This window comes from Chiloscyllium plagiosum, unplaced genomic scaffold (genome assembly GCF_037043375.1).
Source record: "Chiloscyllium plagiosum isolate Xiang-an unplaced genomic scaffold, Cpla_swu_hap1 HiC_scaffold_48, whole genome shotgun sequence".
Classification (NCBI taxonomy): Eukaryota; Metazoa; Chordata; class Chondrichthyes; order Orectolobiformes; family Hemiscylliidae; genus Chiloscyllium; species Chiloscyllium plagiosum.
This window is the reverse complement of record NW_028270186.1, coordinates 13,768,159-13,793,080: the sequence shown is the minus strand read 5'-3', so window position 1 is coordinate 13,793,080 and position 24,922 is coordinate 13,768,159. Positions and strand designations below refer to the sequence as shown.

General features: G+C 40.1%; 1 protein-coding gene across 3 annotated transcripts; it reads left to right on the top strand.

The window, feature by feature from the left end:
- The first annotated feature begins 100 nt into the window (after positions 1 to 100).
- Positions 101 to 15,161, top strand: LOC122543144 (heterogeneous nuclear ribonucleoprotein H2-like). 3 transcript variants are annotated; one of them, XM_043681511.2, is made up of 12 exons: positions 101 to 204; positions 2,622 to 2,737; positions 4,270 to 4,425; positions 5,515 to 5,658; positions 8,799 to 8,937; positions 10,968 to 11,158; positions 11,347 to 11,445; positions 11,665 to 11,786; positions 12,199 to 12,334; positions 12,929 to 13,045; positions 13,516 to 13,620; positions 13,900 to 15,161. In XM_043681511.2, exons 2-12 carry the CDS (start codon positions 2,659 to 2,661, stop codon positions 13,995 to 13,997), a joined length of 1,386 nt encoding a protein of 461 aa, XP_043537446.1. In that variant the 5' UTR covers positions 101 to 204; positions 2,622 to 2,658; the 3' UTR covers positions 13,998 to 15,161. The 3 variants fall into 3 exon arrangements, with proteins under 3 accessions (XP_043537446.1, XP_043537444.1, XP_043537445.1); XM_043681509.1 differs by lacking the exon at positions 101 to 204 and adding an exon at positions 479 to 651; XM_043681510.2 differs by lacking the exon at positions 101 to 204 and adding an exon at positions 526 to 544.
- The last annotated feature ends 9,761 nt before the right edge of the window (positions 15,162 to 24,922 follow it).

Genomic DNA, 24,922 nt, shown 5'->3' with positions numbered 1-24,922 from the left:
GACACCATGCAAATCAGACCGAATGATTGACAGTGCTATAGACCAATCGACGTCTCAGCCACCGCCCAATAACGGCCCGTATGTCCTACAAACCAATGACCGGCGGTAAAGAGCGGGATAATCTGTAGAAAAGCCCTCCCCCCCATACGCCGTTAACGGAAAAACTCAGTTCTGGTCATTTGCACGATCGTCCTTTTGAATTCGGTAAGGCAAGAAATGTATTTCCCCTCTTAAAATCAAAGCCCGTGAAACATCACTGACGTATGCTTTCGTCGCTGTAGCCAATCAGAGTGGGCTGGTGCAGTTTTTTGAACGTAAATAGTTGAGTGAAATGAGGTTTTTTAAAAAAAATCACACGAGTAGCATTTTTGTTTTTGCTTTCTGTCAGTCGTTTACTCGGTGCGTATGATTGATTTCGGAGGAAGATTTTAAATGATCATGAGGAGGAGGGAGGGGGGGGGATTGACGGCACAATCCCGTTTATTTCCGGCGGATGACGTTAGTAGGCGCTGTCGTGCTGTTGAGGCGAGGAGGAGAGTCGCAGGTAAAGAGAGGGAGCGAAGAAAGCATCGCTTCCGAACGTTATCTTACTGCCTGTCCACCGCGAACTATCTGGCCCGTCTTCAGGCGTTTCGATCCTGAAGCTATTCCGTACGCGCCTTCATGTTTTATGATGGGAGTTGATATTTTATGGCAGTTTGAGGAGGGGGAGGGTGGTGATGATATTGGAACACGAGGCCGTTGTGAAGCGCGGCCGCCATTTTACCCGCGTTCGTTGAGGGGGTGCGTTTGTTTTGTAATGGACGCTGCTGCCGGTTCTTGGCGCCGTTTGGCTTTCCAGTTACTTCCGTTCGACTTTTCTTATTTACTTTTGAAGCCTGGCCTTTTATCTCTATCTATCTATCTATGTCCCTCTTTCAAAAGAAAGAATAGCTACTCGTCCGTAATCGGGCTCGAGGTTTGATGGCACCCGTCGGAGTGAATCCGGGGAGTTTTAGTTGGTCCCCTTTGTCTCCACCGTGGTCTTTTTTTTTAGTTGGTGTCTGCCCCTTCTCTTCGTCCCGGGCTTGCCACCACTTCGTTTTCAGAGGCCACGTACCTCCATTCAGGGTTGTTTGCTGTGTTTCTTCACGCTTTCTTTTCCCTCGTGCTTCCCTGGCGTGGGCGATATGCCATCTTCCCTTGTTCCTCATAAGTTACACGCGGTGTGTTAGCGCCCTGCATTGGCAGGATTGGTGAAATCAATGACTTGAGGCAAACCAAATGATTTGAGCCCCCCCCCCCCCCCAAAAAAAACAAACTGCACGCCAGGAGTTGCGATAAGATCACGCAGATCCAGCAACTTGACGGTTCTCCCTGTACCTGGAATTGCAGTTCGTTGTTGCTTTGGATCATGTCACTTCTTTGCACGACCGAAATGTTTTTCTCACCACTGATTTTGTTTTATTTATTGAATTAATGTGGCTGCAGATGTTAAGGTGTTTTTTTGTTCATTTTATTTATGCTTTATCTGCTTCTCTGACTAGGTCAGAGACAGAAACGACAGATGCAGGAATGCAAGGTAGTCTAGCATGAGGCTGGAAGAACACAGCAAGTTATGGAGGATTGGGAGGTGAAGTCAATGTTTCGGGTGTAACTGTTCTTCAGTGTTGACTTCTCCACATTGTACTACTTGACTTGCTGTGTTCTTTCTTCCTTGTGTATCTATCTCTGTCTCAGTTGGCATTTACTACACATTCCCAACTACCAGTGGACTAAGGGCAATTGCTGTGGGTCTGGATTAACATGTAGCCCAGACCAGTACGAATGGTAGATTTCTTTCTGGAAAGATTGTGGTGGACCAAATGGTTTTATCTGATAATCAGGCATGGTTTCACAGGCTGTCATACAGCATGAAAACAGACCATTTATTCCAAGCAGTCCATTTGGAATATAATGCCAAATTAAACTACTGGCACCTGTCTGTGCTTGACCCATGTCCCTCCAAACATTTCTTATTCATGTATTTATTTAAATGTCTGCATCCACCACTTCCTCTGGCAATTTGTTCCACATAGGGACCACTCTTTAAAGAAAAACCCTTGTATTTTTAAATCTTTCTCCCTTCACCTTAATGTTCCCATGTCTTGAAGTCCCCCACCCTAGGGAAAACCTTTATCCGTACCTGTCAAGACTTTATTCATTTCTAAAAGGTTGTCAGTCAAGTTCCTCAATCCCTGATTCTTCTCTTAATTTATCTTCCACCATCTGCCTTGGTGGGATTTAAAGCTGGGTCCCCAAACATTAGCTGAGTTTCTGGATTAATCATCTAACAATAATACCATTAGGCTCTTGTGTTAAGATTGTGATTTTTTTATGTTTGCAAAATAAATTCGTGTATGCGTTTGTGTATACTAGAAAGTATTCCTTGGATTGCCATGGTGTTAGGATTGAGTGTAGTCATGGTAGTTTCTTTCCATGTGTTGTGTGGTGCTTTTGAATTTTTAAGTATACATATCTGAACACTCAACAAATATAACTGTAAAATATTACAGTTGAGTATCCTTGCATTGAAAAGATAAAATCACCTTGCATTGTGTGCAAATCTTTACAATTAATCTTTTTTTTTGTTTTGTTTTCAGGCTTTGTGAAGAGATCTGTGTGTTACAGGCAATTACAATGGATGAAGATTTTGTTGTCCGTGTCCGTGGACTTCCATGGTCTTGCACTGCTGATGAAGTGTTACGCTTCTTCTCAGGTTTTGTGAATTCATCTCAATGATAAGGCTTTATGGAAAAATAGAATTTTTAACTTGTGACTTTAAAGTTTGGATTTCATGTTTAGGGAATCACTTTCACAGTAACTCATGACTTATGCCATACAGTAATAGGTAAACTTGGGGTTTCTTACATAAACATGTTCCTGAATCTTACTGCAGTGTGTTAAAACAGTTTTTTGTCTCTGGGCATCGTTTTAAGTACCTGAGAAGAACTGACTTGACACTATTCATACTTGAATTGCTGAACTTTTTTTACATGTTTCTGTGCTATACATCTCTGACTCTGTTTCTTATTTTGTTGGAGCATCATGTGAATCAAGGCTCGGTGGCATGATGGCTAAGTGGTTAGCACTGCTGCCTCATAGCATCAGGGAACCAGGTTCAATTCCAGCCTCCAGTGACTGTCAGTTTCCTCTGGGTGCTCAGGTTTCCTTCCACAGTACAAAGACGTGCAGGTCAGGTGAATTGGCTGTACCAAATTGCCTATCATGGTGGTTAGATACATTCGGCACGCGACGTGCAGAGTAATAGGGTAAGGGAATGGGTCTGTGTGGGTTACTATTCAGAGGTTCATAGTGGACTTGTTGGGCCAAAATCCTGTTTCCACACTGTAAGGATTCTATAATTAATTTGCCTGAAGTTGCAGTCTTGCCTATGGAAATCTGTTGTGGTGAGGAGCACCATAGAAGCTGCTGTTTTCCTGATTTTTATATCATGGTGACTAAGTTGTTTTTCCTCACTTCCATATTCACATTCAGTGTCTTATTTATCGTTTCCTTAAGCAAAGGAGCCCTGGCTTATTTTGAGCATCTGAACCTTCTATTACTTTTTACTCCCTTTTTTTATTTTAAGAGACTTATCGTTTTCATACATTGAGTGATCAGCCCCAGTGACTGCATTCCAACTTAAGTCTATAACGGTGTGTCATACATAACTTTTTTTTAGCAGTTTGAGGACAAGGAATTTTACGTTTCCACCCATTTCACACACTTCAATTTGGTTAATCTCACCAGATTGTAATCAAGTCTTTGAACTATCAGAAGTTTTTAGAGGTTAAGTGTTGTTGGGTTTGCATGCTGAACTGACATTGAACTAGTTCTGAAGTCTTGCTGTGTCACTGAATTACAAATATCCAACATCAGAATGCAGCTGGATCCTGCCCAGCTGCTCATCGGAAATCCTGTTGGCAAAGTTAAAAGTTCAAATGATTTTGGACTTTTGATCTCCTAATTGAAGACTATGAATGTGTGCTCTAATTCTCTAGGAAGATTTTGCTGTGTTTTGTCACGTTAAGTAATCAGTTGGAGATGCTGAAGGTAGTGATTGGTTTGCTGGAAGCTGACGTGTTAAAATTTCACTTGCATTTGAGACAATGTCTTGTGCCATTAAGTTTTTTTTTTTGTTCACCAATGCCTTTGCTGTTTTTGCATGTCCTGCTTCACATGCCATCACCCCACACCAATTGGGACAAGAGGAAAAAAAAATCAGTTAATCATGTGTGCTGCTTTTAGATTGCAAGATATTAAATGGAACTGCTGGAATACACTTCACCTATTTAAGAGAAGGCCGCCCAAGTGGTGAAGCCTTTGTTCAGCTGGAAAGTGAGGAAGATGTAAAGCGTGCCCTTGCAAAAGACCGGGAAAGTATGGGCCATCGATACATTGAAGGTGCGTGACATTTTAAACCATCGCTCAACGTGTGTTTATGTAGCAGGTTCTTGTACCTTTGTAGTAATTGTAGGGGGGGTGCGCAGGCAGAAGGAGGAGAACTGAAAGCAACAGCTTTTTATAGAAGGAGCATTGAGTATTGAAGTTCTGTGGCCATAGTAAACTTTTCCAGGGTGTTCATTTGTGCATTACTGTCTTCCACCCTGCTGATTCACATCAGTTCTAGGTTTATGCTTCAAACAGACATGTTTCTACTGATTCTCCCTACCTTCCAATTCTAAACTCCTCAGCCCGATAAACCCCTATTCGCGTATCCCAAATTGGTCGCAAGCCTTTAGCTGCTGAGACTCTCGTCTCGTTCTGGTCCAAGATACATAGAATGGTGAGAGCTGAAATTTTGAGATTGCTCTTGCTTAGTGATGTGTTGCTTTTGCTTCTCCTTTGTCGGAAGTTTAGTTGAATGCACAATGACTGAACTGGCGATCGACAACTTCTGTCGCTTAATAATAGAATTAGCTGATGTTTGTAGTGGAGTTTGGTTTTCAGACCTCGTGACCATGTTCTAATATGAGAGTATTGCAGAGTATATCAATAAGCAAGAGACTATTAAGGAGACACAAACACAACGTGCTGGAGGAACCTAGTTTTGACTGCATCTCAGGAGACCGAGATGCATCATGTTTTCAGTTTAGCTTCAAGACCCAGCTATGTCAACTGTTTAGTTCTCCACAGATGTTGCCTGAACTCGAATTTATCCATCTGTTTATTTCAGATTTCCAGTATTTTGCTCTTAGACTTTTAAGGGTGAATGGAAAAATTTCATTAAAGAACAATAGCCTGCTAAAATATTACCAGATAAGATGTTCATATTAATGTCAAACATTCCAGTAGTCTGGACAGTATTGAAAAATGCAGACGGTGCAATTTATGGTTTTTATGTGAGGTAATCTGCTAGACGTGTACTGGAATATTGTTATTGCAGTGCATGGCATGAGAAATGACTTTGTCCATGTTGTCTTCTATTGGTATTTGGCAAATAATTGTACAACATGTTCGTTTTTGTTAGTATTTGCAAACTTGTGTTCACAGTGTTTGAGACTAAAGCCACTGAAATGGACTGGGCACTAAAACATGCTAACCCTAACCAAACTGAGTCCACGAGCGATGGAACAGTGCGCCTCAGGGGTTTACCCTTTGGCTGCAGTAAAGAGGAAATTTTGCAGTTTTTCACAGGTACATGTTAATTTGTCACTTTCTCCAATATTGGAACCAAATATTTGGGCTTGTGAATCTGATGTGGGTAGGGGGCAATAATTGTAATGTGGATTACTTTATTTAAGGGTGGATTTGTGTAGCCCATCCAATGGGATTTGTATTTGGTGTTAGTGTACACAGCTAATGAATTCTATTTTTTTTTTTTGGTAGATGCAGGGGATGGAATAGTAAAATGATTGTGACCTAGAGTGGCACATAGAATTGGGCACAAGGTTTTTTTTTGTTTTTAAAAGGATGCTTTAATGAAAACAGTGATTAAAATATCTGTTTTAAAGCTTAGCATAGTGACTTAGAATAAAGGTAACTTTGATTAAGAAATGCCATTTGTTTTCAACGTCACTAAAGAAAATAGTGTTGGGGATTTTGATAGCGGTTTTCGACAAGGGTCACTCGTGAGCTTCATGGTCCTGGCAAAGCTTTGTTGCTCGAAGTCACCAAACTAATTTTGTTTAAAGATGAACTTTTTTGGGGCGTAGGTTACCTTTGATGACAAAGCCAGCAAACATTTACTTTTTACCTTTTTTTTTTCAAAAAGATACTTTGGGCCTGTGACTTAATTAGTCCTTTTTGGCTTTTCATTTTAAGACTGAATTGCTTTTTGTTCCAAAGAAGATAATCCTTGAGTCCAATCTTGTGAGCCAGTAATAACAAAATTAGTTATCCTTGTTAACTTTGGAAGGAATAGTTTAGAATATTAACTTCACCATGCGCAGTTGCTAACTGCATGTTAACTGCAGCAGTTAACTCAAAATCTTAAACTCTAAATATGTTTAGAGTTCTTCAAATATTTTAAGTTTTATGGGCTGAAATTTAGCACTGGTAATACTTCATAATGGTATATAGTGCTAGTACTGTAATGTGACTTCTGAGCAGTGGTGCTAGTATTCAAAACTATTCCTTTAGTGTTTGTGTACAGTTGAGTTAAATTTCTGGGTTCAGGCTATACAGTCATGCTGTAATTTGGCATTTGTTGTGTTGCACCATGGAGTGGTGGATGCAGGTATGTGCTTGCCATTCCAATGGAGTTTCCAAACCCACCTTTTCCAGTGTTGGGGTAATTTCACCAAAGGCTGGTCACCTCTTTGATACAGAGGAGTTGTGACCTGGATTATTGCAGCTCTAGCCATTGCTTTTATGGCTGTGTTAACTGCCTGTCTGCATTTGGCTTCTCATGCCTTCAAGTGGGATTACCCACAAAAGGGATGAAACCCTCTAACAGGTGTCTCTCCCTTTTTTTGAATTGGGTTATTTTATTTCCATAACAGTTTCTACTGATTTACAAAATGTTAAGATTTTTAAGTTGTGCAACTGATGTCTCAGCACTACAATTCACTGTAGTTACTGGCTGTGAAGAATTTATAACTGGACCAGAAGTTTACATTAATCAGAAAACAAAATCCCTCATTATTCATCCAATTAACATTGATATTATGGTTCAATACAATGCCCCTTACTATGCTTTGTCTCTTGATTTTTAAAAACTGCATTCTCCATGTTTCCAGTCGCATGTGCACCTCCAAATGAAGGTACATTTCATGTATGTGTTTACAAGGCTACTTCTCATGCATGAAACATCATGATGAGCATTGGCAAGATTTTTGACCACTGCAAGGACCTCTGAGCAAAATGCAGTTCTTGTTGCACTAATCCTGTCAGCATGGTCAGAGAGCAAATAAGGACACTGCCTGTGATGCATTATTCATTTCGAATAGCATTTCAAAAAGTACTGGTTTCCCAAAACTCTGGCGCCGAATGACTTTGGATTCAGCCAGCTGATCTGCCATAGATTTGTAGTATCAGGAGATAGGTCGACAATTGAATTTGTGTTGCCGTAAATGTTTCTGTCTGGACTAATTGAAAGTGCTAGAAAAGTCAGGATTCATATTGAATAAGTTAACTTCAGTGATGATCTAATGCAGTCACCTAGCTGTTGGGACCAGCAACTGGTTTGATACTCTTATGGTTTCTTCACAGTCAGTAACTTGCGGCATGTATTATAAATGGACTCTTATATTTTAAGACCATGCTAAATTGGTGTATTGATGCAGAGTTTGCTTGGTGAATGCACAGGCTGCATATTGCTAATTACCTAAAGCAAAAGGATCCTCAGTTTAGTGTAATACTGGAGCTTCATGCTCTTTACTATTTGTGCAGTTTAAACAGTCAATCACAAGTATTGGATTCCATCACTAAGCCTAAGATTTACTTGGAGGAAAGTAGTTAAAGTTTCTGCAATCAGTGTGTAGTTCCTTAATTGCATGCCGATTCATGCATTTCTTCTAAATTTGTTGCATTACTTGTTTTAATTAAGTAAACTAAGTATTGTAGGCTGTTAATCAGTAATTATGTCAAATAATATGATGTGGGCTGTTTCCAGCTAGTAAGTGACACTGAAAAGGTTCTGTTTTGACAACAATTTGTGCAGACTCTTAACAGCAAGTGGGGCTTCATTCATTTGCTTGCAATTAAGGCCCTGACTTTTGGTGTGAAGTGGAGAAAACAGCAATTGATTTTCTTCATTAACAAACTGCATGAAACTCTCTTTACTGTTCCATTGTACATTAAGATAGGAATTGTGCCCAGATACTTTTTTTTAATCCTGGTGATACAAGTGAACAGAAATGTCGTTATTTCTGAAGTTTTGTCAACATGATTGTTACTTTAGGGAGGACAAATCTGTGAACAAGGACAAATTAATCAGGTCTTAAGTTATACCATTTGAACTTTAATGTTTATTGGCAGTCATCTTGGTTTCTCTTGTAGGTGTAAGGCTGAAACAATTTGAGTATGACAGTAGCAACCTACTGATTGTGGTCATGATTTAATAATTCCTTAGAATTTAATTCATGTTTTTAATATTAGTTAAAACAATGTTGTCCTGCTCCTTTGTAAGTGTTGGTTTATAAAAATGTGCAAACCTATCTGACTTTTTTTTGTTGGATCTTTGCTTTATTTAAAAAGCATTCTGCAGCCATTGGTTTCATTAGTCAATTCTGACATCAGTACTCAATATTTATATTCTGTAGTATGTGCATGAGTAGGAATGTTTCAATTTTTAATATTGTTCCCCTTGTGGGGTATTTGTCCTTGGGTTGAAGGGTTGGAAATCGTGCCAAATGGGATAACATTGCCGGTGGACTACCAGGGGAGAAGCACGGGGGAAGCCTTCGTGCAGTTTGCATCAAAGGAGATAGCTGAAAAAGCACTGGGGAAACACAAGGAAAGAATAGGGCACAGGTGGGGATGGACGGAAGGGTGGCTCATACGTCTTTAAGCCCACTTGTTCAGGTTGCAGAATTCATCTGTTCTTGCAGAGAAAATAGTCGAACCTCCCACACGCCATTGGAAACTTGAGTGGGGACTCAACTGATTTTTCTAAATTGTCAAAATGATGTCTTATACTGCTGGGCCTTCTATATGTTACTTGAAAATTAAATTGATTTAAATGATAAGCCAGGGCCATGTTTGCCCTTCAGTCCCAACTTTGTAAAGATTGTTTTTCTAGAGGGCCTTGCAGTTAGGATTATCGTGGATGTAAATGTTTTAAAATTTGAATTGTTTCAATTTGACTCAGTTTAAGTAATTTGTTCAAACATGTTGATTTGGACTAATTAAATTACATATCCAAAGTGCAAATTAAATTGTAACATTCACAAAGCAATGTCGCAATTGTGGGACATTTTCTCCCCCTGCCCCACTTCATTAATTTATCACTTTGTGCGTGAAGCACACAGCATTCCATGTGTTTGTCTTCATCTCACCAAATGGCAAGATGAAGACTACTAGGTTTGCTGAGTTTTAACTATTCTGTTTTCCAGTAGAAAAGTATTGCACTTGAAATCAGTATTCAGATTCGCGTTCAGAAGCGTCGGGTATTAATAGCTAATTGGTGAAATTTTGTCCAAAATGCTTGTGTTGTATCTCTGATATCTTGCATTAAACTTGGTATTTAAAATGTCTGACTTGATGCCTTATTGCATGTAGCTTGAAATTTTATCTCATTGATCGTTTTGGAGGGAGCAGTACTAGATATTTAAAGTAGTTCAGGTGCCGTGACTGTGTCACCTTGTCTTTTGTTTTTTGTTTTGTTTTTATTTTGTTTGCAGTTTCCCACCAGACCTTAACTTCTTTGAGCCTCTGGTATTGGATGGCACTTGGGGTTGGTGGAATCCAGAATTCTGGAAACGATGCCAAGATTGCACTCTCTGTAGTTCCTCATTTGCAAAGATGTGTTCCTTAATCAAATATTTCTGGAGTTGAGGAACTGTACGAGTTGCATTACTACGATTTATATTCTGATGTTTCTGACCATATAGAGCAGCCAAGTGGCTACTTGCAGTCAGGTTTCTGGTAGTCATTGGAAACCAGATGGTCACAGTAATCATTGGAATTTAGATGGAATATGCATATGACAAATACAATTTAAACCAAATTGCATGACACACATTGTGTTGTGGTAAACAATTTACTGTGTTCTTGGATAGTTCAAGAATTTCACTACTGGAACCAGATGTAGGTGAATAGTTCATTATTGGCATCAGGTTCATGAACACCAGACTATGAAACAACCTGCAGTTACTTCATGTAACTGGCTCCTATGCTTCAAATTTTGCTACTGCAAGTCAGACATTTTATATCTAAATGGAAGGTTATTTCAAAAATTAAATAGCTGCTATGTTTGAAAAATTGACTGTGCTTATTTTTGTTTAGATAATGTAGACAGATTGCTCTGGTGAAAAGGTAATTAGATCCATTTTCAGACATGCCAAACTGATTGATCTGAGTGACTTGTGTTTCAGGGTGCCATCCAGTTATAATGGATAAGACTGCTGTTTTAAATATACTCGCTCATTAATAATAGAGATACACCAGGATGCATTTTGAAAATTTTGCTTTGCGTATGAATTTAGTTTATGTAAATGTGTTTCAAAGTTGCTATTTTCATAAAACAGCTCCCATAAACTGTCCCTGAGCTATGAAGCACATCCTTTGTCTTCAAGAGCCATGCCGTCGACCTTGATACTTCAGCCTGCTTCCAAAATAAATGATGAAAACATCTCTTTGGTGTCCGTGAATGTGGGCTTTTTTTTTCTTTGGAAGAGCCAGTTTCAAATTGCTTATTCTGTTCCAGGATGTATGTTCTGGTCAAGTGGTTGAATTTTGAAGTCTTTTCACCAGAGAAATCTGCAACCATAATATCAACATGTTGAGTAATGAACTGAAATAGCTGAAGGCAAGATGTAAATATATCAATTGTGGCTGTTTAGGTATATTGAAATCTTCAGGAGCAGCAGAGGTGAGGTTCGAACTTTCCATGATCCTCCAAGAAGGTTAATGGGTCAGCGACCAGGACCCTATGACAGACCAATGGGAGGTGGAAGAAGTGGCTACGGTGGTCCAGGGCCCATGAGAGGAGACATGTTTGACCGTGCACGTAGAGGATCTGGCTATGGTGGAGGTAAGAGCATGGGCAGCTTTCGCTCCATTTTTATGAACACTTTAGCATTGCACTAATGCATTGATTCATACGTCTGAAAAATGCAATCATCGTAACGTGCCTCTAACTTGAGGCATGTAATTGAGAGGTTGGAATTAAAGTTTGGTCTATCTTTTGGTTCAAGCCAGCGTGTCTCCTTTTCTCCCTAGGTTATGGCAACTTTGATGATTATGTTTATAATGATAACTACGGTTATGGACGTGATGCATACGGACACAATTCCAGAGGTGGTGGAATGATGGATAGAGGTAGGGCATCTTTGCTTAAGAGAAGGAAAGGCGTTTGGCTGAAATTTGGTTAGTGCTTTTAATCAATGGTGTCTTTGCAGCAAAGCAGAAGTTCTTTTACTTTTTGAATTAGACGAATAAATGAATTGCACATTGTGTCTAGAACTTGATATGTTAATGTTGGATAACTTGATCATGGAGATACATCCACGTATGTAACTGAATATTCTTGCTATCTAGGTATGGGCAGTCGTGGTTACGGTGGAGCAGGTGATGCTGGTCCCCTGTTTCAGAATGGTACAGGTCATTACGTACATATGAGGGGATTACCTTTCAGAGCTTCAGAAGGAGATGTTGCTGATGTAAGTGTGACTTTTGAGGAATTTGCTTTATAAGTTTTGGGGGGGGGGGGAGAGGGTGGAGGGTAATGGCTGATATTTTGTTCATTTCAAATAGAAACAATTTGAATATTGCATGACAGATGATAGACGATAGTTCTTGTGCTAGCTTTTCATGTGACAGACTGAAGCCCATGATGATGAAAATAGAAGCATATTGTCTAGGAAGGTGTGAAATTTATTGTTTGTTTGTCTTTGGTTCCTAATGTGAATGTTACACAGTACAAACCTTTACAAAATTATTGCTTGCTTTTGGACCCATTGTGCTTTCATTAAATGTTGCAAAACAAAATGGTTATTTTTTTCGTTTGAGGGGAAATACCTCTAACTTACTTTTGTTCATTTGTTTACAACTGTACTATTACGTTCCTTGTAGTTCTTTTCACCGCTGATTCCTGTAAAGATAAACTTTGAATATGGCTCTGATGGTCGGCTTACTGGAGAGGCTGATGTTGAGTTTGCCACGCATGAAGATGCAGTTGCTGCTATGTCGAAAGATAAAGCTCATATGCGTAAGTAGTTCAGTGTCATAGGGGTACAGCACAGAACCAGACCCTTTGGTTCAACTTGATTTTAGCATTTGTCAACAAATCATCAGTTTTTCAACTTCAGTTTTCTACCAAGAGCTTCATTGTACATGCTGAGTTTAAATCTGCTAACTTTATACAGATTAGATAAAGTAAGGACAAATTAAGCATTTGGACTTTCATTTCAAAGCTTTCGCTGTGACCAATTCACCGAAAGTACTCTGATAAAAACCACACGCATGCAACTTGAAGAACAATTAAACCAAAAATCAAGTTTTATACATAACAGTCCTTTTAAGTCTACTTTTGTATCGAAACTTATTTTTAGCTCCCATTGACATGTTTCATATTGTTACTTTGCCAGATGGCTAAGGCCTAATCCTGGAATTGCCTTTTGCAACACTAAATCTTTTGATGCTTCCAGTTCACAAGTTGAAGGGATTATCTTTGCATCTTTTTAAGTTCTCTGGAATTTTGGGAGTTCATTTGATTTAGTTTTTCCTCCGTTTGAAATTGTTCATTAATGTCAAAATGCGTGATTGCAAATTGTGTCCTTACTAACTGAAATTTACTACTTAGAACACAGATATATCGAATTGTTCCTGGATTCCACTGCAAACATGGGAGCTGGGCCTGGTGGCTATGGAAATCATAGAATGGGTGCAATGGGCATGGGCATGGACCATTATGCAGCAGGTAATTTTCTCCATTATGGCTGTCCATCTGATACTGTTTCTAGTTTGCCTTGTGTCCATGAGTCGATTTACAGATTTTTAGGTGGGCCTATATACGCATGTTTGTTAACACTTGTTTGTTCAGCAATGTGTAGGCCAAAAACTAGAGGATATTGCTGACCAGATGTATAAGCCTGAGCAGGTCATGGAAACAACCACTTGAATGTAGTGGTTGTTCAGTTCAGACTATACACACACGCACGTGCGCGCGCACACACCCTGTGCTATCATGCTCCACTCCACGATCTGCCTATTGCAAAGAGTACCTGATTGCAATCCTTCATGTAAAGTAGGTTAGTGCAATATTGAAGCTTAGTGATTTGCAAGCTATACTGGTGAATGTAAACAAGTTTTAGTGCTTTGTTTAGATGGGGGTAGTTGCTATGGGGGAAGAATGATAGATGTAAGTGTGCATTTTGTGTTGATCCACAGGCACTCAAGGAGGCTATGCTCATAACAGTCAGGCTATGGCCAATAGCTATGGCAATATGGGCAATAGCTATGGATATGGAAATCCTGGAAACACACGTGGATTTGGTAAGTACAACTGTATGTTACTAAAACTTTGGTTCCAACTTTTGGATGAGTTGCTTTATTTAGGAAACAAACAGCTTTAGGAGAATTTATCACAGTTGACATGTCGAATAGCTAACTTGATATGTGAAATGAATAATTGGCAACAAAACATTTTAGAGGTTAATTTTCTTTTTACACAAGATTAAGGTGCAAGCTGAATGTAATATTGGAACTTGAAAGTTTGTTAATACAAATTTGAAGTATTGATTGTTCTAAAACCTTGTTCTCTTTCAATTGCAGGTTATGGGGGTATGGGAGGAGGTGGATATTCAGGCAATCCAAATCAGCACATGGGAATGGGCAACCTCGATACAAGCATGGCTGGATGGAGAATGTAAACTTAAAATTATGCTCATCAGGCCATGAGCCACAAGCTTCAAGAACCCAAACTCTGCCACAATTTCATAATGGATGACCAATGCAGCAGCATTGCTGTTTGTTTTTTCGTCTGAACCAAAAGCAGTAATATTTTTACTAATAGAGCTACTTTGCAATTCTTTTTATTTTTTTACATGTTTTGGTGTAAACATAGAAAGCCCATGTTGTCCAGGCTTGGGTAACTTTGTTTGAAGCTTCGGGTATTAGACCTGATGGAGAGTTTAAAACTTGTTTTGATAATTTTGGACTTGAGTGAATGTGGCAAATCAAAGTAAACATCTAGTTCAAAGCCGCCTTTTGATGAATTCTTAATTATTTTAACTAAACAAAATCTAACATTAGATCACCTTTTACAAATATTCTGAGCAAGTTGTGTGATTGTGAATACTTTTTTTACTTGGGTGATACCATTTTAAAAATGAAACCAGGAGAGATTTTGCTTCTGTTTCTATGGTCTTTACCAGAGGATCACCAACAAAATGTCCACACTTTGTTCAATTTGAGGTTGAATGTCACATGTAGAAATGTGCGGTTATGGACATCTGGTGAACATCTTTTACTAATTTCTTTATGAACCATTTCTGTCCCATTCAGTCACCAATTAGACCACAACTGCACATACTGTTCCAAGTTCAAATTGTACGTCTTTTGGTTACCCTGTTCACTTCTGTTGCTCCCTCCAGCTAATTTTAACAGCTACTTGCGAGATTCTCAGTTGGCATTTGTTTGTCTTCTGGAATGCAGATATAGGGTGTTACAACAGTGTTGAGCTGTCAGTTCCTCCTGCTTGTATTCTTGAGCGTTGCTATTGGAAATCCAAGCAAACGTTTTCTTCGGCAGTTGCTGTTGTTTTTTTTAAGTATGTCTGTCTGGTTCACATCGTTTTTAACCTTGATTCTTAATTTCTTGACTGTTAGCAATGTAGTGTTACAAATGAGAAGTGTACCTTGGTACCTTTTTTCCTGAAAGGTGGTTTTTTTGGTTGCCATGCTTTGTTCAGTGGGACATATTGACTTTGACAATTGAATGTGCAGCTTCTGAAATCTGTACTTTTTTCAGCATATGTGAAAGATGACTTACTGTACATTTCTAATGGTGAATATAATAAAGTGTAATTTCAGAAATATGTGAACAGGACAAGCTTTCTTCAGGGCTCATGTGGAGCCCTACTTAGTCCCTGAATTTCTGTACATGATTGCCAACTTCACACTTGTGCAATTGATCTTGCCTGGAGAAGCAAGGACATTGGAAGATGCTGCTGCTGTACATTTTATTTGCAGATGTGAATTGCACTAGGTTTCTGTTAATAGTGCACAGCGTACATAATTTTCATGAATGGCTGAATATGATTATGCAGGTGAGAAAAGGTATGAAATGACCAGGGGCAATAAATGTTAGGTGGCACATGAGTTTAAAATTTGAAATACACTGCTGCCTTAGGTGGGACGTAAGAATCACTATTGTTTCTGACATGTTGTCCCAACTTAGTGGGATCTAGTGCACAGGGTGCAGATGTAATGGGCTGATTGAATGAATGAATGAATGAATGAATGAATGAATGAATGAATAACTGACTGTTGATCTCCTTTTTAAATTGCTCTTCACTGCAGGTCCTGGCAAAATTTGTTGCTGACTTATTACGTGAGCTGCACTGTTCACCTGCATGTGAAATGTCATGAGTAATAATTCATCAAGAGAATGGACTTCAAGCCTCTGGTTTGAAGTTTGTCTGGTGATACAGTCAGCATTTCTTAATACAACCACTGAAAAAGTGATTTCCTTTTTTAGTATTGTCTGTATGGTCATTCTGTCTTCCAGTCCATTCTTAAATTTTTGAGACAAATCCTGTCCGCTTTATTCATTGGTGCATCCCTTTTTGAAGAAGAGTCAAATTTCTAAATTTATGAATCGGTCTTTGGCTTGTGGTCAGTGAACCTTGTGATGCTTGAGTTTCTAGTACTAACTATAAATAGCAAAGAACTGTTACAAAAACAAATCGCTGGAGGAGTGGAATGAGTCTAGTAGCATCTGTACAGATGAAGTACAGTTAACATTGAGTCCAGTGATGACTCTTCAGAACTGACACATACACAGTATTTTAATAGGTTAGTCTTTGGAATCCTTCATGTGACTTGCATCCTCTTAACTATTATATCATTTGCTGCCTTTTTTGTTCAGAAAGGGCTTATGCCCGAAACGTCAATTCTCCTGTTCCTTGGATGCTGCCTGACCTGCTGTGCTTCTCCAGCAACACATTTTCAGCCTTTTTTTTGTTCTCACTGTATCAGTATGTCTTTCATAGGACATTGTGATTTGCCAATCAGTCTTGCCACTAACCTGCTGAGTATTCAAAAATCCGAGCCAAGATATCAAATAGCATTTGCCTTCAACAAATGTTATCCAATGAATAGTTTGCATGCAACAGTTAACATGTCCAAGATAGGCTGATGTATCAGTTGTTGGTATATTCACCCATGGAATATTTGTAATCCTTTAGGTAATGACCTTTTTAAAAATCTGAACATTTTGAAGCCTGAGATTCACTTACTTTGGGCTGAGCATTAAAAGATCAACCTTATGATTGACTTGATGGTGGAAAAAGAATCCACTATCCTACAGGCTTTAATCTTTACTCTTGGGCGCTAAAGGGTGCTTAGGCATCTGCCATCATTGCATTGTCTGCCAACTTAAGAAGCCTCCCATTAGCTGATAACTAGTTTTCACTAAATAATACAAACCGTCTGGTCCAGATCCCTCAACTCTGAAGTTACCCTATCTCCTTTGAAGAATTTTGTTCCTGGTCATTTCATAATCCTCTGGACTAGTTGAACTTATTGATGTACTTCCTGAAGATTTCCCCATGGAGAAACTGCAGTAACTGCTAGATCATTCTGAACAACCTATTGGGAAGGAAAAACGTTTACCAAGAAGTCACCTGTACCTGTCACTGCTCTCATTTAGTAATTCAGTCATTATGTCCTGTTCAGTCAAGTCTGTCAGTGTATTGTTCTGAAGTGGCTTTACCCTAGTAAGCTCATTTTATTGTGGTTCTGTTCGCCAAGCTGGGATCATATGTTGCAAACGTTTCGTCCCCTGTCCAGGTGACATCCTTGGGAGCCTCCTGTGAAGCACTTCTGTGATGTTTCCTCCGGCATTTATAGTGATTTTGTAACTGCCGCTTCCGATTGTCAGTTCCAGCTGTCCGCTGCAGTGGCCGGTATATTGGGTCCAGGTCGATGTGCTTATTATTGAATCTGTGGAGGAGTGCCATGCCTCTAGGAATTCCCTGGCTGTTCTGTTTGGCTTGTCCTATAATAGTAGTGTTGTCCCAGTCGAACTAATGTTGCTTGTCATCGGAGTGTGTGGCTACTAAGGATAGCTGGTCATGTCGTTTTGTGGCTAGTTGGTGTTCATGGATGCGGATCACTAGCTGTCTCCCTGTTTGTCCTATGTAGTGTTTTGTGCAGTCCTTGCATGGGATTTTGTACACTACATTGGTTTTGCTCATGCTGGGTATCGGGTCCTTCGTCCTGGTGAGTTGTCTGAGAATGGCTGTTGGTTTGTGTGCTGTTATGAGTCCTAGTGGTTGCAGTAGTCTGGCTGTCAGTTCGGAAATGCTCTTGATGTATGTGTTGCGGCATGTCCTCGTTCCGTTAGTAGCCACACACTCCAATGACAAGCAACATGAGTTCGACTGGGACAACACTACTATTACAGGACAAGCCAAACAGAACAGCCAGGGAATTCCTAGAGGCATGGCACTCCTCCACAGATTCAATCAATAAGCACATCAACCTGGACCCAATATACTGGCCACTGCAGCGGACAGCTGGAACTGACAACCGGAAGCGGCAGATACAAAATCACTATAAATGCCGGAGGAAACATCACAGAAGCGCTTCACAGGAGACTCCCAAGCACTGAGGATGTCACCGCGACAGGGGACGAAACGTCTGCAACACAAATTCCCAGCTCGGCGAACAGAACCACAACGAGCACCCGAGCTACAAATCTTCGCATAAACTTTGAAGCTCATTTTATCCCAGGTCATTTGTTTAGGAGATGGTCACACAGGGGTATCTGTCTGCTTAACTTCCCTTGTGTTCTGTGATCCTTTCCACCTTTGCACTGAGGTGACACCACTCTTAAAGAAAGTGGCCAAATTTAGAGTTGTGGACATGTTTCATGTTGGAACCTCTGGTTTTCTTTTTTTTTGTATAGATATTTTTATTAGAAATTTAACATTTTTACAAGTTTACAAAAATAAACAAAACTCTCAGATATAAACATTGATATACAATTAGCTCAAATATACAATAGCCAAAATTTGACAAAAAAAACAAAACAACAAAAAAAAACCCGAAAAGAAAAAAAAAACAAACAAAACTCAACTATCTACTAATCTAACCTACAACTAACCAGGGTGTATATTTAAGTCTCTTACATGCTCGGGATGTGTTAGCATCAGATATAATAAAACCCGTATTCGTGCGGGATTCCTCCCCCGAGGGGCCGCGGACCAGCCAGGTTTGTAATCTCAATTAAATTAAATAAAAGCCCTTGTTAGGATAGCCGAAATATCTGTATTTATGTAATTCAAAAAGGGCTGCCATATTTTATAAAATAATTCGGTCTTTCGGTGCACCATATTTGTAAGGAAGTCAAGGGGAATACATTCCATAATTAGTCTGTGCCAATTTGAAAGTCCAGGGGGGCCCTCCGCCACCCAGTTCATCAAAATATTTTTCCTTGCACAGAAAGAAAGAATAGAAAATAGTCTCTTCCCGTACGTGTCCAGGGAGGGAAAGTTCGAAAAGCCCAAGAGGAGAGATACGGGGTCCACTTTTATTTCCGTTCCTAAAATTTCTGTCAGGGTACTTGCTACTTTAGTCCAATATCTACGGATCTTATGACAGGTCCATAAGCAATGTACAAGAGGGCCCACCTCTATTTTGCATTTAGGACACATTGGAGATGCTCCTGCCTTAAATTTTGCCAATCGAACCGGTGCTATATGGGCCCTATGAAGTATCTTCAGCTGGATAGCCTGGGTTCTGTTACAAACAGTAATTCTTCTAGCATTTTCCCAGATATCATTCCACGTTTCTGTGGAGATTTCTAGTCCCAGATCCTGATCCCATGTTTTAAGCAGATTATCCATATCTCCTGATACTTCATCATGTAGTAAATGATAAATATTACTGACGGAAGATACCCCCACTGGTCGTAGGACACTACATTCTCTATTGGATTTATAAAGACTATCTAATAACGTAGTCTTCTTCTGTATATAATCTCGAATTTGGAAGTATCGAAAGAGGTCTCCATTGGGTAATCCGAATTTCTGACGCAGCTGTCCGAAAGAATCAGGACCCCATCTTTAAATAAATCCCTGAGACATGAGATACCCCTGGATCTCCAGAGTTTAAAAGTGGCATCTGTTAACCCCGGTTGGAATCCCCATGCTCCCACTATCGGTGCATGGGGGATGTTTTATGTGAATTACCCTCATTTTGCCGCATTATATTCCAAGCCTTGATTGTATTCAGTATTATAGGGTTTTTACAGTGATCTGTAATGATTTTCCTCTTGTCTGAGAATAAAAGGTTAATAAGTGGGTATTTTACTTGAGAAGCCTCGATGTCCAACCAGATTGATTGTGGATCAGACAAGACCCAATCAGCTATGTAACTTAATAGGGAACTTAATTGATATTTCCTAAAATCTGGGAAGTCCAATCCACCCCTTGCCTGTGGAAGCTGTAGCTTCTTCAGCTTAATGAGGGGCCGCCTATGATTCCAGATAAAGGAACTCAGCCAGCCGTATAATTTACATAAAGCCGTCCTCGGCAGCATCACCGGAAGCATTCTCATAGGATATAGGAGACGGGGCAGGATATTCATTTTGATTAATGCTATTCTACCCAACCAGGAAATTGGCAGGTCTCCCCATCGCTGGAGGTCCTGCCTTATCCTTTCCAATAAATACACAAAATTAGCCTTATACAACTGACCAAATACTGGAGTAATAAAAATGCCTAAATATAAGAAACCCTCCAGGGACCAGCGAAAGGGAAAAAGGGAACCGTCCGCTAAGCGGGGTATCACAGCAAGGCCACCCATTGGCATAGCCTCCAATTTTGAAAAATTAATTTTATAGCCTGAGAATGCACTAAATGTATTAATAACTTGGATTAAGCGAGGTATGGACATCAAAGGATTACTGAGGAATAGAAGAACATCATCTGCATAAAGGGTAATTTTATGTTTACCTGTACTAATCCTTGGGGCCACTATATTAGGATCAGCTCGTACAGCTTCTGCTAGTGGTTCAATTATTAACGTGAATAACAATGGCGAGAGGGGACATCCCTGACGGCAGCCCCTACCCACACTGAAACTATCCGAGCCTAATCCATTGGTAACCACAACTGCTTTGGGATCACTATACAATGTTGAGATCCATTTGGTAAACACCTGTCCAACACCAAACCTCTCCAATGTGTAAAACAAATATGACCATTCGACCCTATCAAATGCCTTTTCCGCGTCTAATGAAACCACTACTCCTGGTATCTTTCCCTGATGACAAGCTTGAATCATATTCAGAGCCCTTCTAACATTATTGGATGATCTACGGCCCTTAATAAACCCCGTCTGATCCTCCTTTATAATATGTGGCAGTATCCTTTCTAGTCTCAGTGCTAACGTTTTAGAGAGGATTTTAAAATCTCCATTCAGCAAGGATATTGGTCTGTATGATGTACAATCTTCTGGGTCCTTTCCTTTTTTAAGGATAAGAGAGATATTTGCCTCTTTCAGCGAAGGCGGGAGACAGCCCTGACTATATGCATAGTTATACATGTCCATAAGTGGACCAACCAGTATTTCTGTAAATTCTTTATAGAATTCAGCTTGAAAGCCATCTGGGCCCGGCGCCTTCCCATTTTGAAGGTGCCTAATTGCATCAACTATTTCTTGGGGTGTAAGAGGAGCATTTAGGACCGATACTTGTTCCGGAGTTAGGTCTGGAAAAGTCAAATTTTTAAAAAATGACTGCATCCTCTTCGTCCTATCTTCACAATCCTGTGATTTATATAACTCAGAATAGAATTCTCTAAAGGTCGCATTAATCTTTTTATGATCATGAGTCAAAATACCCGTACTTTCCTTGATAGACATAATAGTCTGAGGGGCCTTTTTTTTCTTTGCAAGAAATGCTAAGTATCTACCCGGTTTGTCGCCATATTCATATAACCTTTGCTTTGCAAATAATATTTCCCTCTTAGCCGTTTGAATAAGTGTAGTGTTTAGAGCTGTCCTAAGAGCTGTAATCCTTTGCAGTTTAATAATAGAAGGTCTATCAGTGTATGCTGTTTCAGCCGCTTTTAAGCGGGCTTCAAGCAGACGCTGTTGTTCTCCCTTTAATTTCTTCTGGGTCGCTGAGTAGGAGATGATCAAGCCTCGCATGTATGCTTTGATGGTCTCCCACATCATTGACGGGTTGCTAGCTGTACCTGAATTAATTTCTAAAAAAGTTTTAAATTCTTGAGAGAAGTACTTTACAAATTTACTATCTTTCATTAAGAAGGGGTCCATACGCCAATGCCGAGGGGATGTCCCACTGTTCCTCGCCTTAGTTTCCATATATACAGCAGCGTGGTCAGAAATTGCTATATTACCTATTTTACAGGATGATATGGAATTTAAAAAAATCGAGGGGGCAAAAAACATATCAATTCTGGTATGACATTTATGTGGATTAGAGTAGAAAGAAAAATCTCTACCCTGTGGATGAAGACATCTCCATACATCTACTAATCCTAATTCTTTGTTCAGATCCATCAATTGTCTAGATCTGGAAGATACTCCTGCAGTACTCTTGGGAATCCTGTCTATTTCCGGATCCATAATACAATTAAAGTCTCCCCCTATAATTATATGACGGGCATCAAAAGCCATCAATTTTGAAAAGGCTTCCGTTATAAATTTAAAGGGGTGTGCCGGGGGGGCAGTACAAATTTAAAATCCCATATTCCTCTCCATTTATGAGGGCTTTAATCAAGATATATCGTCCAGATTCGTCTTTTATCTGCTTTAGGATTTTGAAAGGGAAATTCTTCCGAACAAGAATAACAACTCCCCTGCTTTTTGAGTTAAAAGAAGAAAAAAAGGCCTGATCAAATCCGCCCTGTCGTAATTTCAAGTGTTCTTTATCTGACAGGTGTGTCTCCTGTAGGAGAGCTATATCAACTCTTTCCTTCTTAAGATTTGATAATATTTTCTTCCTTTTAAGTGGCGAATTACTCCCCTTGACATTCCAGGTGCACCACTTAACCGACTGATCAACCATAATCCTCTGGGCCAATCCGAGACCCCTCGGGAGGGGGAACCCTATCCAGAACATCCCGAGCGTGGAACATGTAAAATTTACAAAAATAAAGCCTCTTTAATACACCCACAACAATACAGTAAAAAACTATTTCTAAATAAAAAAAATATAAAACGTATCTAAATGGAGACTTTCCCCCTTGTTCCCAGGGGGCGTCACTTCCTCTCCAAAAGTCCCTCATATCCTCTCCCAACCAATGCCCCACCCTTGACCCAGGCACTCCTCAATAAAATGAGGAGAATTCAAATATAATACAAAGCTAGAGTTAACAGTGAGCACCCCACCCCCACCCATACCAACACCTGGGTATATTTGGTAATGTTAGTACCATATATAAACATATAACTATAAAATTACTTCAACAAATAATAATTAAATATGATAATACAAAATAACGAAGGGAAAAACAACTCCGCTCCTAAAGACAGAGGTAAAATCGAATAAGGTAACCACCTCCCCCCACCAACATTAACCAAATCCCCCAGCTTATATATATATATACATATATATACATACACATACACACATATATATATATATATACATACATACACACACATATACATACATCCCTCATATATACATAAAATAATAACAGAAAACAACTCCAAGGGGGGGGGGGGAGAAAATCAAATCCCTCTCCCCACCCCCCATGATAATATTAAGCAGTAAGGTAGGAAAAAAAAAGGGAGGGGATATAAACCAAAGCAGGGGGGGGGGAAGGCAGACCAACATCCATTATGTCCTACAGTTTATCTAAGAGAGTCCAAGAATTCCTTAGCCTTTTCTGGTGATCCAAAGTTATATACGGATCCTTCATGGTTAAAGCGTAACATCGCTGGGTAGCGTAAGGAGTACTGAACATTTAAGTCCCTTAAACGCTTCTTCGCCTCGTCGAATGCCTTCCTCTTTCGAACCAGAGCCGGGGAAAAGTCCTGAAATAGCATGATCTTGGATCCTTTGTAGATCATAGCTTGGGGGTCTTTTCCGAGATTTCTAGAGGCTTCTAGGAGTATCTGCCTCTCCTTGTAGCTCTGCAGCCGGAACAGGACCGGGCGTGGGCGCTGGTTCGAGCCGGGCCCGCGTATTGCTACCCGGTAGGCCCATTCCACCCTTACCTGGCCTGATCCAGCTTGCTGATTTAAAAGTTGTGGCAGCCACTGCTCCAGGAATGCTGTAAGCTGGCCTTCCTCTTCCCGTTCGGGAAGGCCCAGCAAACGAATATTTTTTCGGCGACCTCGATTATCCAGGTCGTCAATATGATTTTCCAAGGTCCGGACTCGCTGCTCGAGAGTCCGGACCTGATCCACGGCCGATTGAGCGGTTGTCTCGGAGGTCGCGGCCTTTAGCTCCGCCCCTCCGACTCGGCGTTGAATTTCTTCAATCTCACGGTCGTGCTTCTGCAGCGCGGCCGAGAGCGACTCCCAACGGTTTCTGGATTCGACGATAAAAGCATCGATCTTCGAGTCAAGCTTGGAAAGCATTTCTGCAAGACTTGCTACTGTAGGAAGTCCCCCGGGGCGGCTGTGGACGCCTCTGCTGCAGCTGGAGAGTGTGGGGGAGGGGTTCCTGCTTGCTGAGAGCTGCGGGCTCCCTTCCCTTTAGTCATTTTAACTTAGGATTAAGTTGTTTAAATATAATATTACACAACTAATTGAGTTACTAAACTATTATAAATGATTTATAAATGATTTGGTGAGCTTGGTAGGGGGTAGGTGACCCACTGTGCCCAAGTCTTGGGAGGAGCACTATAGACTCAGTCTTACTGGGTCGCCGCCATCTTGGATCCCCCCTTCTGGTTTTCTTGATTTATTCTAGACTTGGTTGTGCAGGACACCTTTCCAAACCTGCTGATCGGGCTTGAAGATATTGTTATGTGACAAATGCTGACCTTCAGAAGACACCAGTTGTATCAGTGGAAATTGGTGGTTCAGTGGTAGATTAAATTTCACAAGACATTTTAAAATGACTAAATGGGTTTGGAAGGACATGGCAAAATAAAATGATCAAGTCAACAGATGGTGCAGACTTTATGGCAATCCACGTTACTATACACTTGTTGCAATTTTGTATCCTAGAAAAAAAGCTAACTAGTTACAATGAATGTATAGATTTTGGGGGTTTTGTCCTGTTTTGGCATAACATTATCACAGATTGCAAAAACGTTTTATGGGTGATTTGAAGGGACAGCCATGGTTGGACTGCAATCTTTATTTCCATGCCAGGATGAAAACATGAAGGTTTTATGATGTAGTTAGTCAAAATTCAGAGTAGCTAAATTGGGTAGTTGGTGAAAAATTTTGCAGGATTCAAGAACCACAAGTGCTCCTTTTTGAGGGGGGAAAAAAAGGGCTTGTGTTCCTTTTTTTTCTTTTTGTTTTGTTTTGCATTGTCAGTTTGTCTCCCAATCCTTTGCCATGCCTTACCAGCTGATGTCAAGGTGTTCCTTTTAGGTGGTATTGCCTGTACCAGTATTTGGTTCCAAAATAGAATT